At 38.5% G+C, this 14484-nt stretch overlaps 1 protein-coding gene across 2 annotated transcripts; it reads left to right on the forward strand.

Annotated features, from left to right (window-relative positions):
* The first annotated feature begins 8587 nt into the window (after positions 1-8587).
* On the forward strand, positions 8588-10845 carry LOC109408691 (UDP-glycosyltransferase UGT5). 2 transcript variants are annotated; one of them, XM_029879849.2, is made up of 4 exons: positions 8588-8860; positions 8995-9177; positions 9241-9824; positions 9885-10845. In XM_029879849.2, the coding sequence occupies exons 2-4, from the start codon at positions 9060-9062 to the stop codon at positions 10614-10616; spliced, it is 1434 nt and encodes a 477-aa protein (XP_029735709.2). In that variant the 5' UTR covers positions 8588-8860; positions 8995-9059; the 3' UTR covers positions 10617-10845. The 2 variants fall into 2 exon arrangements, with proteins under 2 accessions (XP_029735709.2, XP_029735708.2); XM_029879848.2 differs by lacking the exon at positions 8588-8860 and having other exon boundaries at positions 8882-9177.
* The last annotated feature ends 3639 nt before the right edge of the window (positions 10846-14484 follow it).

The following is a 14484-nucleotide window of genomic DNA, read 5'->3' on the forward strand; positions in this document are numbered from 1 at the left end:
AATCGGTAAGAAACTGTACCCACTATTTTTATATTTTTTACAGCTTGATATAGATCCAAACTTCTTGGGAAAAATAATTAACGACATGTTTTGCAGTTAACTTTTTGATACTGAATTTTTGGATTTACTGAAATTTGTCATTTTTTGATATACTGTGCATTTTACCCATCATAAAAAGTATCTGAACCTTATGCTAATTTAAAACAATTTCCATAAAAAGATCGGAAATTTTATGAGGAAAAACTTTGCCGAAGACAGTATGGCGTTTTTTCTATCCGTTTTAGAGTTATTCACAATTTGCTATTTGGTGAAATTTGAATTTTTAGGTATTTTTCTAAAAATGTCACATAAGAACTTCCCAAAAACACATACAAAGTAAAAAATCACGTATGCTCAACAAGTTTTTGTCCTGATTGTGTTATGGAATTATGGTTTCATCGTTGATTGATTTTGATTTTTTGTTATTCAATCCCTCCATATAGAAATTAATTGGCAAAGATTTTAAATAAGCTAGCTCTATTGACAAGCTTCGTACTGCCTATTGATTTTTTAAAGATATTCTCCACAAAATGTTAAATATATTTTTGCGTTTATCTTACGTTCCTGTCGATATTCTCAATTATTTTTCTACACGAAGACGTATGAGTCCTGGACCAGTAAAACAGCCCAGGAAACAGTGGCAAAGTGAATAAAGGCGAATACGTTGCTCCATACCAAATTCAAATCGCGATTACGAACATCTTACGTAAGAGTACCAATATGTATACCAATTCAAGCCATTTTAAAAAACAGAGCATGTCTTTAATGACATTTACTGATTTGAACTATCTTATCAACACCGAAAATAAGATACACTGAGGCAAATTGAAACGGGTGGGATGAGATGAACCAGTGAGTTAACGTAATGTTATCCAAGGTTAGAACAATTTGATTACCATAACACATACACGGCATACAATAAGACAAGGTAGTCTATTATTGGTAAAGAACAGTTTTGGACACAAACAAGTGACGTCATTTTTATCGTACTATATGTTGATCAAAATGATAGGGACTACTAGAACGTTTTATTCATATCTTTGAACGATTAGAACAACATTATTGAACAATAAAATCAGCATGTTTTGCGGAATGTATCACCTTCTAAATGGTATAGAAAATGTGCCGTGCGTTTGATTGTGTATTATGCTCGTATAAACCATTGTCAGTACATAACCGTTAAAAATGCCATGGCCTACTGAGGCATCGCAAAATGGTTCCTAATGATAAAGTTTCTCGCTAGTATAGGTACCTTTTGTATAAAAGAAAACGGATTTGTCAACGGTAACGAAAATTCAATAAATGATGCCACCATAATTCCTAAACACAATCAAAACAAAAACTTGTTGAGCATACCTGATTTTTTACTTTGTATTTGTTTTTGGGCAGTTCTTTTGTGACTTTTTTTTAAATACCTAAAAATCCCAATTTCACTGAAGAGTAAATCTTGAATAACTCTAAAACGGATAGAAAAAACGCAATACTGTCTTCGGCAAAGTTTTTCCTCATAAAATTTCCGATCTTTTTATGGAAATTGTTTTAAATTAGCATTAACTTCAGATACGTATGATGGGTAAAAGGCAAAGTATATCAAAAAATTACAAATTTTTGTAAATTCAAAAATTCAGTATCAAAAAGTTACCTGCAAAACATGTCGTTAATTATTTTTCCCAAGTAGTTTGGATCCATATCGAGCTGTAAAAAATATAAAAATAGTGGGTATTGCCAATTTTTGTACGGTAAAAAATATTTGTATGAAATTCATTATGAAAAATTGCCATTTTTCAAAAATCTCGCCGGGGCGACCTCTAAACGTCATTTCTGAAAGTTGCCGTCATACAAAAGTTTGTTTCTAACACCCTTAGCTATCATTTGCAGGGTGAGCCCCCAAGCTTTTTGACCATGTGCAATTTTTGGGACAACCTACCGTCCATATACTACGTGGACATAAAAGTCGTGAACTTTTGTTGGACCCCCAATGTTTACGTGAACATAAGAAAAAAAATAGTTTTTTTCTGTATTTTTAGAGTTGGGAACAATGGTTTTGAAAAGTAGTTTCAGAGAATGTTATTCTTTCATACCTATATATCTTATAAATAATTCATAATTTGGGGTTGGGGTTGTGGTTACGAGTTCCATAATGGAGAGAGGGTAGATGGTTGCACTCTATCATCCCACAGGTGTCGAAGAGCGTCAATGTAATGGAATGAAAAAAATGAATTCTGCTCAGTAATGCCCATGTGGCACCTGAGCCTTCCAAATAAACGAATTAGTAAAAAAAAACTGTTGATGTTGACTCATGCTACGCACGGCTGACCCCATACATAATGATTTTTCATGGCTCTGTGCGGTCGATACTATCGTACGTCGCCTTGAAGTCGATGAACAAGTGGTGCGTTGGGACATGGTATTCGCGACATTGTTAGAGGATTTTCACGGTGAAGATCAGGTCCTTGTCGAGCTGCCAACGACGAAGCCGACTGGATAATTTGTCACAATCTCATTTACTTTGGATGAAAGACGAAGGATAATGACCTGACCTAGCACTTTGTAGGCGGTATTCAGAATTGTGGCCGCACGGAAGTTCTCACACTCCAACTTCTCACCTTTATTGTAGATGGGGCATATGTCCCCTTCCTTCCACTCTTCCGGTAGCTATTCGCTCTCCCAGATCCGGACTATTAGCCGAAGCTGCTGGATAGCATCCTGAACTTCCGTCAACGTGAGAGCTGGCTCGTTGTTGCTTCCTGTTTATTTTTATTCTTCGATCACTTAACCTAATTTACAGTTCTATTGTCCACTAGGGCACTGCGTGAGTGATTCCAATTGGAAACTGTACTTACAATTTGTACAACGCCTAAATGTATTCTATCCTAATTCTACTATATCCAACTGGTTTACGTTGCGCTGCTTTCACTTTTTACCATATCATGGTAGAATGATGAGCACGAGGAAGCTGATGTGTGACTGTTGGTTGTTCCTGTTTCCAGTCCGATTGGGGGTCCATTTTGAGTTGCCGTTTCACCGATGTCCAAGGATCCGGGTCCATTTGAGCTATTGGCTCAGAAGAGGGTCAGTGTCAGTGCTCTCAGGGGGAAAGTGACGAAAGTGCCGGGGCTGAGATCGAACCCATGACCATCTGCTTATGAAGCAAACGTGTAGCCACTACGCCACGGGCCCCGGCGTTTGCTTCCTGTTGTACTGTCGAAACCTTTTTCCCTGCTGCCTTGGTCATGTGTGCACTCTCCGCACCACTCAGGTGTTCGTTTTAGTGCTACTTCCACCTTTCGATCACCTCACGTCCGTTCATTGATATGCACCCGTTCTTATCCCTGCATTTTGCGGCTACACGCTAAAACTGCTCAGCACTAAAATGTGTAAGACCTACTCATAAATGCATAATTTCCATACCACTCATAAAGTGAGTAAGAGTTACACATTCACAAAATCACAAAATGCGGGATGCGTTAAGCTTCTTACGTGTCTCTTGTGTTCCATTCGATAGTCTGTACAACCCAGTATTAACGGCGGTAAATAGGGAAGTGGAACCATCTCGGCAGGGGTCCCATTTTGGGCACTTTTCTGCTATAACTCAGCCAATTTTGAACCAATTGACACAATTTTTGGAACGCGATGAGATACGTATAGTATCCGTGTACAAAATTTCAAGTCAATTGGTTTGGAATTGACTGAGATATAGCGAAGAGTGCCCAAAATACCGGCCGCTGCCCAATGGTTCGCTACCCCAAATAAATATGTTAGGCACTCCGCTTCTCCCAAACGGCTTTTTTTCTTCTGGAAGAGGGGGGGCTTCTGTTTCCGCGTTATTTTATATCGTTCCACATTGTGTCGGGTCCCGTACTGCAGCATGGCCGCCCTCTTCGCGTTCGTCTACACTCGTCGAACCAATCGTACCTTCCGCTCCGTTTCACATACCCAACGTTGGTCTCAGCTGCGTCCTTGATGGCTGCTTTTGTCGTACTCCAGCAGTCTTCGAGAGGGGCTTAATGGAGCTCGCCCTCATCCGGCAACGCTGGCTCGAGATTCTACGCGTATGCGGTGGCGACATCCGGTTGCTTCAGTCGCTCCAGGTTATACCGAGGCGGCCGTCGAGATCGTATGTTGTTGTTCATATCTAAGAGTTTTCTGCGAAATTTCTAGAAAATCTTTGGCCGAAATCCTGGACGAATTTTACCCCAATTTAAATAATTTGCATATTTAATTTTTGATAAACATTGGTCGAAATTCAACCATTCATTTAATTTATTTAGTTAACATCAAATTCATGATAATACTGAATCAACCATTTGCCGCCATAATACTCGATTTGCAGCTGCAGCTCTCCAACGTCGGTCACGCCCAACACTCGCCAATTCACGCTCCACCTGGTCCGCCCATCGTGCTCTCTGCGCTCCACGCCTTCTTGTACCAACCGGATGGTTAGCAAACACCAGTTTTGCAGGGTTGTTGTCCGGCATACTTGCAACATGCCCTGCCCATCATATCCTTAGGCTTTGGCCACTTTCTGGATGCTGGGTTCGCCGTAAAGTGCAGCGAGCTCGTGGTTCATCCTTCTCCGCCACACACCGTTCTCCTGTACGCTGCCGAAGATCGTCCTTAGCACTCGTCGCTCGAAAACTCCGTAGAGAACCACCGGTCTTATTAACGTCTTGTACATGATACATTTGGTGCAGGGGTGAATCTTTTTTGACCGCAGTTTCTTCTGGAGCCCATAGTAGGCCCGACTTCCACTGATGATTCAGCTTCGTATTTTACGGCTCACGTTATTGTCAGCCGTTATCAAGGAACCGAGGTAGACGAATTCTTCTACCACCTCGAAAGTATCCCCGTCTATCGTAACATTGCTGGCAAGGCTTGTCCTGTCTCGCTCAGTCCCACCTACCAACATGTACTTTGTCTTAGCCGCATTCACCACCAGTCCGAACTTTGCTGCTTCGCGTTTCAGGCGGGTGTACAGTTCTGCCACCGTTCCAAATGTTCTAGCAATAATATTCATGTCATCCGCAAAACAGACAAATTGGCCGGATTTCGTGAAGATCGTTTCCCGGCTGTTGAGCCCGGCTCGTTGCATAACACCTTCCAGGGCGATGTTGAATAGTAGGCAGGAAAGTCCATCACCTTGTCGTAGTCCCCGTCGAGATTCGAATGAACTGGATAGTTCACCCGAAATCCTTACGCTGTTCTGCACACCGTCCATCGCTGCTCTTATCAGAAGGTGGAAGCGAAATTCAACCATGCATTTTCTAAAAAAAAAGTGAACCCAAGCTGATCAAACTCATCCGCCCTAAATTTTTGTCATAGTTATTTAAAAAAATGTTTCAATTGAATTCTAATTTGAATAAGTCGTTTAATTTGCAAACACTGAAATGTTTTTTTTTATTCCGATAAGAATTCCAACAGTTCTACTAATAACTCTGAGGAAAACTCTCAGGGTGTCGACTCAATTTTGAAAATCAAATTCCCTGACTTTCCCTGACCTTTCAGTCACTTTCACTGAAAATTCCAGGTCATGTAAATCAAAGCTTAAGGGTGTCTGCTCCAGTGTTGGGAATACTCACTTGCAAGAGTGATACTCACTTGCGTCTACCTCAGTCCAGAAGCATGCTATCAAAAAATGATGTTCGAAGGGCTTTTAGATTGTTGTTTAATCTAAAAGTTTGCCGAATAAAGTAAAGGTCGCAAACGCATACCAAAGTTGTGAGAGAGCTGTGAGTACGAGGTGAGTAAAATTCGTGTAATTTATACTCACCTTGTGCTCACAGCTCTCTCACAACTTTGGTATGCGTTTGCGACATTCACTTTATTTGGCAAATTTTTAGATTAAACAACAATCTAAAAGCCCTTCAAATATCATTTTTTGATAGCATGCTTCTGGACTGAGATAGAAGCAAGTGAGTATAATTTTTCACTAGTGAGTATTCCCAACACTGGTCTGCTCATGAGATAAAATAAAATTCTCTGAATTTTCCTGGTTTTCTAGGAGTGAAAACATAGAAAGAAAAAAAAACAAGTAAACTGAACCAGATTTTTTTCCAATAGATTTAAGGCATATTGGCAGTATTTCTTCAGGATTATTTTATCTGATACACTCTGTTGGAAATAACTTTTGGCACGTCCACGAAAAACTCCCTAATTTAGATGAAAATCCTTTCAGAAGACCAACAAACAATTCTTTTAAAAACGCCAAAATTACAACTAGGATATTCAAAAGACAAACCCTCAGAACATCATTAGGATGACATCTTGATTTTGTTTTATTAGTTAGAACTACTCTATGAGCTACTCCAGATGGCTACAATTTTTCCGCAAATTTTGCATGTATGTATATTTAAATTTCATAATGAAAAAAAAAAATCTTAAAAATAAAATCCGCCGAGCACTCTACATAAATCCTTCAGCACGAGATTCATCTAAAAGTTCAGCAAAATTATTTCTGATACTGATATGTATAAGTACTGTAAATGTATTGGCAATATCTGAATGCAGTTTATAAACTTTCCTAATTTGTCAAAAAGACCTTCATGAATCGTGTAACTTTTCATGGAATATTCTCTAAGAGGTCTGCCACAATGCTGACAAACTCACTTAGGTACTAGGTAGAACTCATTAAGATTCACACTTATTTTGTAGAAATTATGTCCCAAAAATACTTTTTAAAATCTCCATCAAGCGGTTTCGAAAAGTCGTATGGATTTTCTTGCTAAACTTTCTTATGCCTGTAAGCATTGATGGAAAATCTGTTGAATCCTAAAATAAGATTACAGGATTTTAGATTTTAGAAGATTGATAATCCCGTCTTCGTTACATAGTTATCATTTTGAAATAGCTGAAACTTTTCAAATGTTTTTCCGGAATGGATCAACCAGCATAAAAGAGAATGCCTTTTTGTTTTGTGCTTTTATCCTCTTGAGTTTCAATAAATTTGCATTTTTTTTTTGAGATCTTAGGTAAACTCGTTACATGATTCTTTCTATATTCTCATCGACATTCTTGATGGTTCCTTTACGGTACACTTAGATCTTTGAAGGATTTCTGCAGAACGGTAAGATTCTGTTTTTTTTTTCAGAACCCACATCTTGTAAAATATTCCTTTAGACTTCACATAAAACCATCAAGAACCTGAACCATAGTTTTCCAAAAGGCCACTAATATACCAATACACCAAAGATCGAAGAAATTGCTTGCGGTTTAAAAATACCGGACTTGTAATTTTTACATGAACTAAGTCTTCATGATGAAATTCAGAAGAGCATTATGTTAACTGAATACTACAAAAATCAGGATAAAGTTCATACATTGATGTGACCGTAAATCAGAATCGTGGATGTAACAGTTTAAGGCGAAACTGGATCCATTTCCTCACTTTGTGGTTTTTGATTTTTTATAAAATATTTTCAAAATCGGTTTTCGTGCACATGTAGAGTATGGACCAAGGTATCCGCTGATTTTTTTTCCTGGTGGAAAATGTTTTTCGTTTTTGCAGAAACCATTTTTTGACAAATAACACAAAAAAAAAATGATTCTGCAAAAATGGAAAACATGTTCCACCACAAAAAAAATTCAGAAAATACCTTGATCCATACTCTACATGTGTACGAAAACCGATTTTGAAAATATTGCTTCGTTATTTTATAAAAAATCAAAAACCAAAAAAATTAGGAATACCTTCCATTTTCGCCTTAAAGAAACAATTTAACTAGTTTTTGAACTTCCTTAACTGTAGGAATATGTATAACTCAAAAACATCCTTTTAGGATGATCATTAAAAAATTTCTCTGACCATCAACAAAATTCCCTGACTTTCCCTGATTTTCCAGGTCCAAAAAAAAATTCCCTGACATTCCCTGACTTTCCAGGTTTTTCCAGGTAGTCGACACCCTGACTCTTAAAACTATATTGCAAGTTTTCCGTCAATGCAAAAACAAGCAAAAACATTGATACCATTTTTCTAAGAACTCCGGAGAAAATTCTTAAAATGTTAGAAAGTGTGAAGGGCGAACGGTACGGTCGAGGAAATATTGATTGATTGATTTGTCTTTATTTAAGAGACTTTCAGCCCTTGACGACGAGGAAATATCCTCCATTGCTCTATTGCTACTAAGTTGGTTATCTCAGATTTTGCTTCATATAATGGAACAAAAATCTATCATTGTGTATGCTCACTTGCAATGCATACGCTGATTGTTTTTCAGCCTCATCTGAGCGATAGAAATTGAGATTACCATCTTCAAAATCGTGGAAAATTATTAGAAAGAGAGGGGAAATAAGAAAAATAACACGGCATCCCGTTTCACCTTAAGAGAGAACTTTTTTTTGAATCTCCATTGTACAGGTTTGAAATTCCTCCGGAATCCAGGACAGCCTTCCTAATATTAATTAATTACGCAGATCGAGAATAAACAAACAACGTATCCACGATAGAATTATCTTCAACTTTTCAGTAAATGCAAGGCTCAGTCAACGCTGGCTGGCTCGCTCAGCACTCTGCAGTTTCGTCTGCAGAAAAATGTTTGTCCATAGCATGCACTTTTGCAACTGAAGCACGTGCTTACCTCGTCAAAACAAACTATTTCCGCCAGGGCCGGATGATTTCTCACACAGTTCGTCATGATTCTCCCTTATCAAGTATAGGTGATAATGGGCGATATATTACCCTTTCCGTACGTAATAAACTAGTCTCAATGAAGCAAGAATCTGTATTCTCATCTAGGTAGTCGCGTCCAGCGCAGTGAAAGACGAGCGGCTGGCACTAGTTCAAATAAATTCGCGCTTCTGGTTTGTTTTGCATGTACATATGTAGGTATGATAGCTCTTCAACTACGAACTAGCAAAACTGTATCAAACGTAGTTCAAGTTTAACTGCGATAATGTACAGACGGTTAGGTTTCACGGTGCTAATCAGCTGTTTGCTGCTTTCTTTTTGCCCTTCAAAAGGCGCGCGTATCTTGGGGGTTCTCCCCTCAGCAGGATGGTCACATTACGCCATAGGTGAAGGATTGATGAAAGCTTTAAGCCGCGCGGGTCACGAAGTGACGGTTATCGGCTCCCATAGTTGGAGAGAAGCTCCTGATAATTACCGTAGTATTGAATTGAAGGAATTGGTATTCGATAAAGGAGGTGATAACAGCAGTTTTGTGATAATGATTTCTGGTGACGATGTTTTTCTTTTATCTTGCACAGGTTCAGAACCCGATTTGTTCCAGTATCGCAACGATCCATATTTGAATGTACTATACTTGCTATATACGTTGATTGGACCAAGCTTATCAGAAGTGATTCTGACCCACCCCAAAGTGAAAACGCTTATGAATTCGAACGAGCATTTTGATGTTGTCATTGTTGAATGTTTCGTAAGCGACGTGCTGTATGGATTCGCTCAACATTTCAACGCTCCATTAATAGTATTTTCGCCTTTCGGAGCTTCGATGTGGGCCAATGATCTCGTAGGAACTCCTTATCCGTACTCGCAAATACCCCACACTTTTCTTAGTTATACAGACCGAATGACCTTTACAGAAAGGCTTGTGAATACATTTGTATGGAATGTGGATCGATTTTATTATAGAAATGTATTTCTACCTCGTCAAGAAGAAATGTACAAACAATATTTTCCAAATGCAAGGAAGACTTTACCAAATGTAATGAAAAACGTCAGTCTAGCTTTCTTGAATCAGCATTTTAGCTTGAGTTTTCCACATCCGTATGCTCCAAATATGATCGAGATTGGCGGGATTCAAATGGATGAACCTAAAGCTCTTCCGGAGGTGATTAAACATTGTTGCATGATGGTATGTGCTGTAACTACATTAATAATGATATTTCAGGATCTGCAGCGCATTTTAGACGACTCCAAGCATGGCGTTATTTACTTCAGTATGGGATCGATGTTGAAAGGATGCAAATTTCCAGAAGAAAAACGAAACGCCTTCATTAGTGCATTTTCCAAGTTGAAGGAAACCGTGCTTTGGAAATACGAGAATACAAGTCTACCAAATAAACCGAAAAACGTATTCATCAGAAAGTGGATGCCTCAGCGAGATGTGCTTGCGCACCCCAATGTGAAACTGTTTATCACTCACGGAGGACTTCTCGGGTCAACTGAATCTCTGTACCATGGTAAACCGATGGTTGGAGTTCCCATCTATGGAGATCAACGTTTAAATATGGCTCGAGCAGAAAAATCGGGCTACGGAACTCATATCGAATACGAAAATTTGAGTGAAGAGACTATTACCCGAGCGATAAGATCTATTCTCGATAATCCTTCGTTCAGCAGCAACGCTCGGTTGATCTCAGAAAGATATCGCGACAAACCGATGACACCGGCACAGTTGGCTGTTTACTGGGTAGAGTATGTGGTTAGACATCGTGGCGCTCCACAGTTGCACTCAGCTATTCTAGAATTATCCTTTATCGAGCGCAACTTGATCGATGTCTACGGTGTAATGATTTTATTTGTCGGAACGGTTTTGGTATCTGTATACATGGCGCTCAGGAAAGTGATGAGATTTATTGGCATATTACCAAGAAGTGGCGATAAAATTAAACAGCAGTGAATGGTATGATCGGCAACCTGATGTTTCTTCTCTCAACGAATTTCAGTTTCAGGCGCGTAAGCAGTCTGACAGAATGGATGTAAATAGTCAATGTCTATTAAATGCACAATGTCATTGAGGGATCTTGTGATCAGTCTTATACTTTAAATGAGTGATACTTTGTAGTACAAATTATTGTTCAATCGTTGGGTTGCACAAAACGTGGTTTGATAAAAATATGTTTATTTTAGCCAAGACGTTTTATTCATTTTATTTATACTATTACTTTTTCATAAAACAAATTTCATGTCTATAAATCTAAATGAACCTTCTGGCAAATGTTTTGTAAGTCAAGCAGTATTAGTAGAACAATGGTTCTTTCTCTTGACTTCCTAAGCGTTCGCAATAATAGAATTCTAATTGAATTAAAATGATTTCACAGAACTTGACCAAAGTTTCATTTTTTTTTGTGGAAATTGCAAAGCAACATTTTCAAACACTTTTATTTATTTTGGAAAATTTCAGCAAACTAAGACACATAAAGAGATTGTAAGGAACCTGCTAGGTGGGCTTTGCTTAAACTTTTTATTTTCATGAATTTCAACTTAATCCTTTGGGGCTGGAGTGACCATGCATGACCCCGGTGATAAAATCGAGCATAGCAAACTTGTTCGAGTTCAACGAGTTCCCTAAAATATTTCTGAGAGTTGTTCCTGGTATTTCTACCAGAGTATTTTCCCGGATTCCCGCAGAAGTTTTTCACGAGATATCTGTTGGAGTACCTCCCAAAATTTCTTCCATACGTTTTCTGATATGCTTCCAGAGATTCACACTGGAGTCCTCCTTCCATGAAGGATGGATCCATCCAAAATTATTCAAAGTTTCTTCATGAATGTCACATATTGATAGTTTTCCAATATTTCTCTTGAATTTCCTCACGGAAATTCGTTCGTAGCTCCTCCTAGGATTCCATGAGGTTTTCAGAGTTCCTCCTTGGATGTCCTTTATATGTCCTCTCGGAATTGCTCTTAGAACTTTTTTCCGAGATGTCTCATTTTAACTCAATATTTGTTTCTAAAGATTTCTTCAATAAGACTTTGCAGAGTACATCGTATGATTTCTCTTTTTTTTTCTGTTCAGGTGAGCCACTGCGACCAGTATTTAGATCTTTTGTGGCATTACCCGTATCCTTAGTATTTAGTGCATGTCGTACTACTCCATTGTCATTGAGAGGCAATGAAGCATCGATTTCTGTACAGTTCCTGTTTTGTTATCCCAGAGGTGCAAGGAATCGATTACGATGAAAAGGTCCCATTATCATAGAGATTTAAATCCCAGTGAAAGAGCGCCCCTAATCAAACACAATCCATTCGAATTCTGAGAAAAACAAAACGGTGGTAGGGGAGACTGAGGAGACTTGATCCCTGGGGAGACTTGTTCCCCCCATATTTTCTCGGAATCAAAAACAGTTTATTCTAGCATATTTTTTCCAAAACAACGTCTGGACAGATGACAATGTTTTGGCTATAATTGATTTTAATTATGTATTGCATTATTTTTTAATGGCTGATGGTTTGTTTTCAGTCCTTCAGAAATCTTCTAGGCGATTCCGAAAAATCTCAATAACTTTGTGAAAATTGAACCAAAACGTGTCAAAATTTCACAACACATAGTATACATAACATACTATCAAACGTATTTGTCCAAATAAGGTTGTTATATAAATATTTCAAATAATGTAGCTTAGTGTATACAACAGTGACATGGGGAGACTTGATCCCTCGAGGATTACACACACATTATACATGTGAAAAATAAAATTCTATTTGGAAGCTTTCATTTACTCGGAATTCTACACACTTAGAATAAATTACAGTATTCGGTGAAAAAAATCACCGAAACTGGTCTGTAAACAAGCAAACTACAGTATTACGGCGAAATCGATGAAATTGCAGGAGAAAATCGGTGAAATCTAAGAAATCACCGAAGAACCGGTGAACTCAGACAAATTTACAGGAGACCTGTGAATATTTTTCCGAACAGATCGGTGATGGGACTATTTTACCGTACTACTGTAAAATGCGTTTGACAGCCACGCCGGCAGCTTCGAGTATCAGTTCTATTAGAATTTGCGCATCATCTCCAAGCAAGACTCTCTTGTACAGTGGCAGCAAGTGTGGTTCCTGATCAGAAAGTCATGTATTCAATCCCATCATCGACGTTTTTTTCTGAAAATATTGTTTTTCTTGTGCTCGCATAAAATCGCCGTAAATTTGTAAAATTTACCGTACGTTCAGTGATATTGAGAATTCATTTGTAAACAAACATACCGAACGTTCTGCGATTTTTACGGTAAATCTGTAAAAAGTACCGAACGTTCCGGTAATTTTGACAGATGCATTTTCCTGAGATTCGCAGTACGTTCGGTGGTTTGAAAAAACACCGAACTTTTTACCGTACGTTCAGCTGTTGAGATTCGGTAAAATTTTACCGTAATCCGTCATTTTTTCTAAGTGTGTAGTATATTCAATGATTAAACGTGTCGAATAATTATTATTTTATTACACACCATCAAGTCTCCCCATTTTCAAAATACTGCATATCCTTAACAATTTAAGTAAATCTTACAATTTCAAATACACCGTGTTCATCAAAAAAGCAAGAATACTTGAAAAGAAAATGAATAGGAAGCTTCTGGAGTTAATTTCCCTTTTAAATAACCATGTGCTCAAAAGGGGATCAATTGTGACCCATTTTTGAAAAATACATCATAAGACATGCCTCCATAAAAACTCAGTTTGAAAACTTTAACAATAATTTAAAGTCCTTCTGTTGTGTATAAGCTTGCAATAGATGTTTACCTGCCATTCTGTATGAAAAATGGATCTAGTTTTGTGTTTTTTCTTAAAGTTACAGGCAAATTAAGAAAAAGGGATCAAGTCTCCCCAGTCTCCCCTACTGATATTTATCCATGCTTTGGAACTCTAGCCTCATCCATGTTTTGCTTCTAGTTTAGTCCCAGGACAACATAGAAAAACCCGGGACTTTAGGCTAGTTGCAAAACTCTGTCAAATTAGAGAATGTGTCCTGCAATAAGAATGCACGTGAGTCCTTGGATTACTAGAACTTAACAGTCCTTGATATCCCTCTAATACCCAATCCCGCCTTCAGACGGGGTATAGTTTGAGCATTTTTGTAATTTTTGTTTCGTGGGAAATAAAAAAATCTGAAAGACATCCCAGGGCCAACACTGGAAGGGATCTTCTAAGAGAAGTTCTAGGGGAAACTCATTGCGAAATCTCAAGTAAAACTTCAAAATAAACCTCGCGAGAATCTTTAAGAAATATCCCAGCAGAAATTCCTGTAGAAAACCAGGAAAGTGCTCGAACCAGCATTTTAACAGGTCAGCTAGGTCGGTTAGCCACTGTCCATATACTATGCCCTACTAAGGCAACAAGATATCAGGAGAAGACTAATGTCGCCTAAGGCTAGGGAGTCCGCTCACATTATTTTGTCTCGTCTATATGAGCGTTTCACTTCCTTCTCGAGAACCGAATAGCACCAACGGACTGTGGCATTGGCTCCTTATGTTATGACCTGCTCAATCGCGGCTTTGGTGTTCCTTTGCTACTCTATCTTCTTCCAGGTGTCATCTGTGATCCACTGCTTTCTCGGGGTGCGTAGCTCACCCCAATTATTCTCGCCATTCATGCGATGTAGGCATGCTTGATAGTTCTCCATTGATCTTCTACGCTGTCACCTTCCTGAAAATCCGTAGCACAGTTCAAATGCTCTTCAATTTTCTTCCGCAGCGTGTCCCAGTCGGTATGCTTTGAGGAGTCGTCGAATACCAAGCCGGTTTTCGTGACGGCTAATCAACGAGGCATCA

This window comes from Aedes albopictus, chromosome 2 (genome assembly GCF_035046485.1).
Source record: "Aedes albopictus strain Foshan chromosome 2, AalbF5, whole genome shotgun sequence".
Lineage (NCBI taxonomy): Eukaryota > Metazoa > Arthropoda > Insecta > Diptera > Culicidae > Aedes > Aedes albopictus.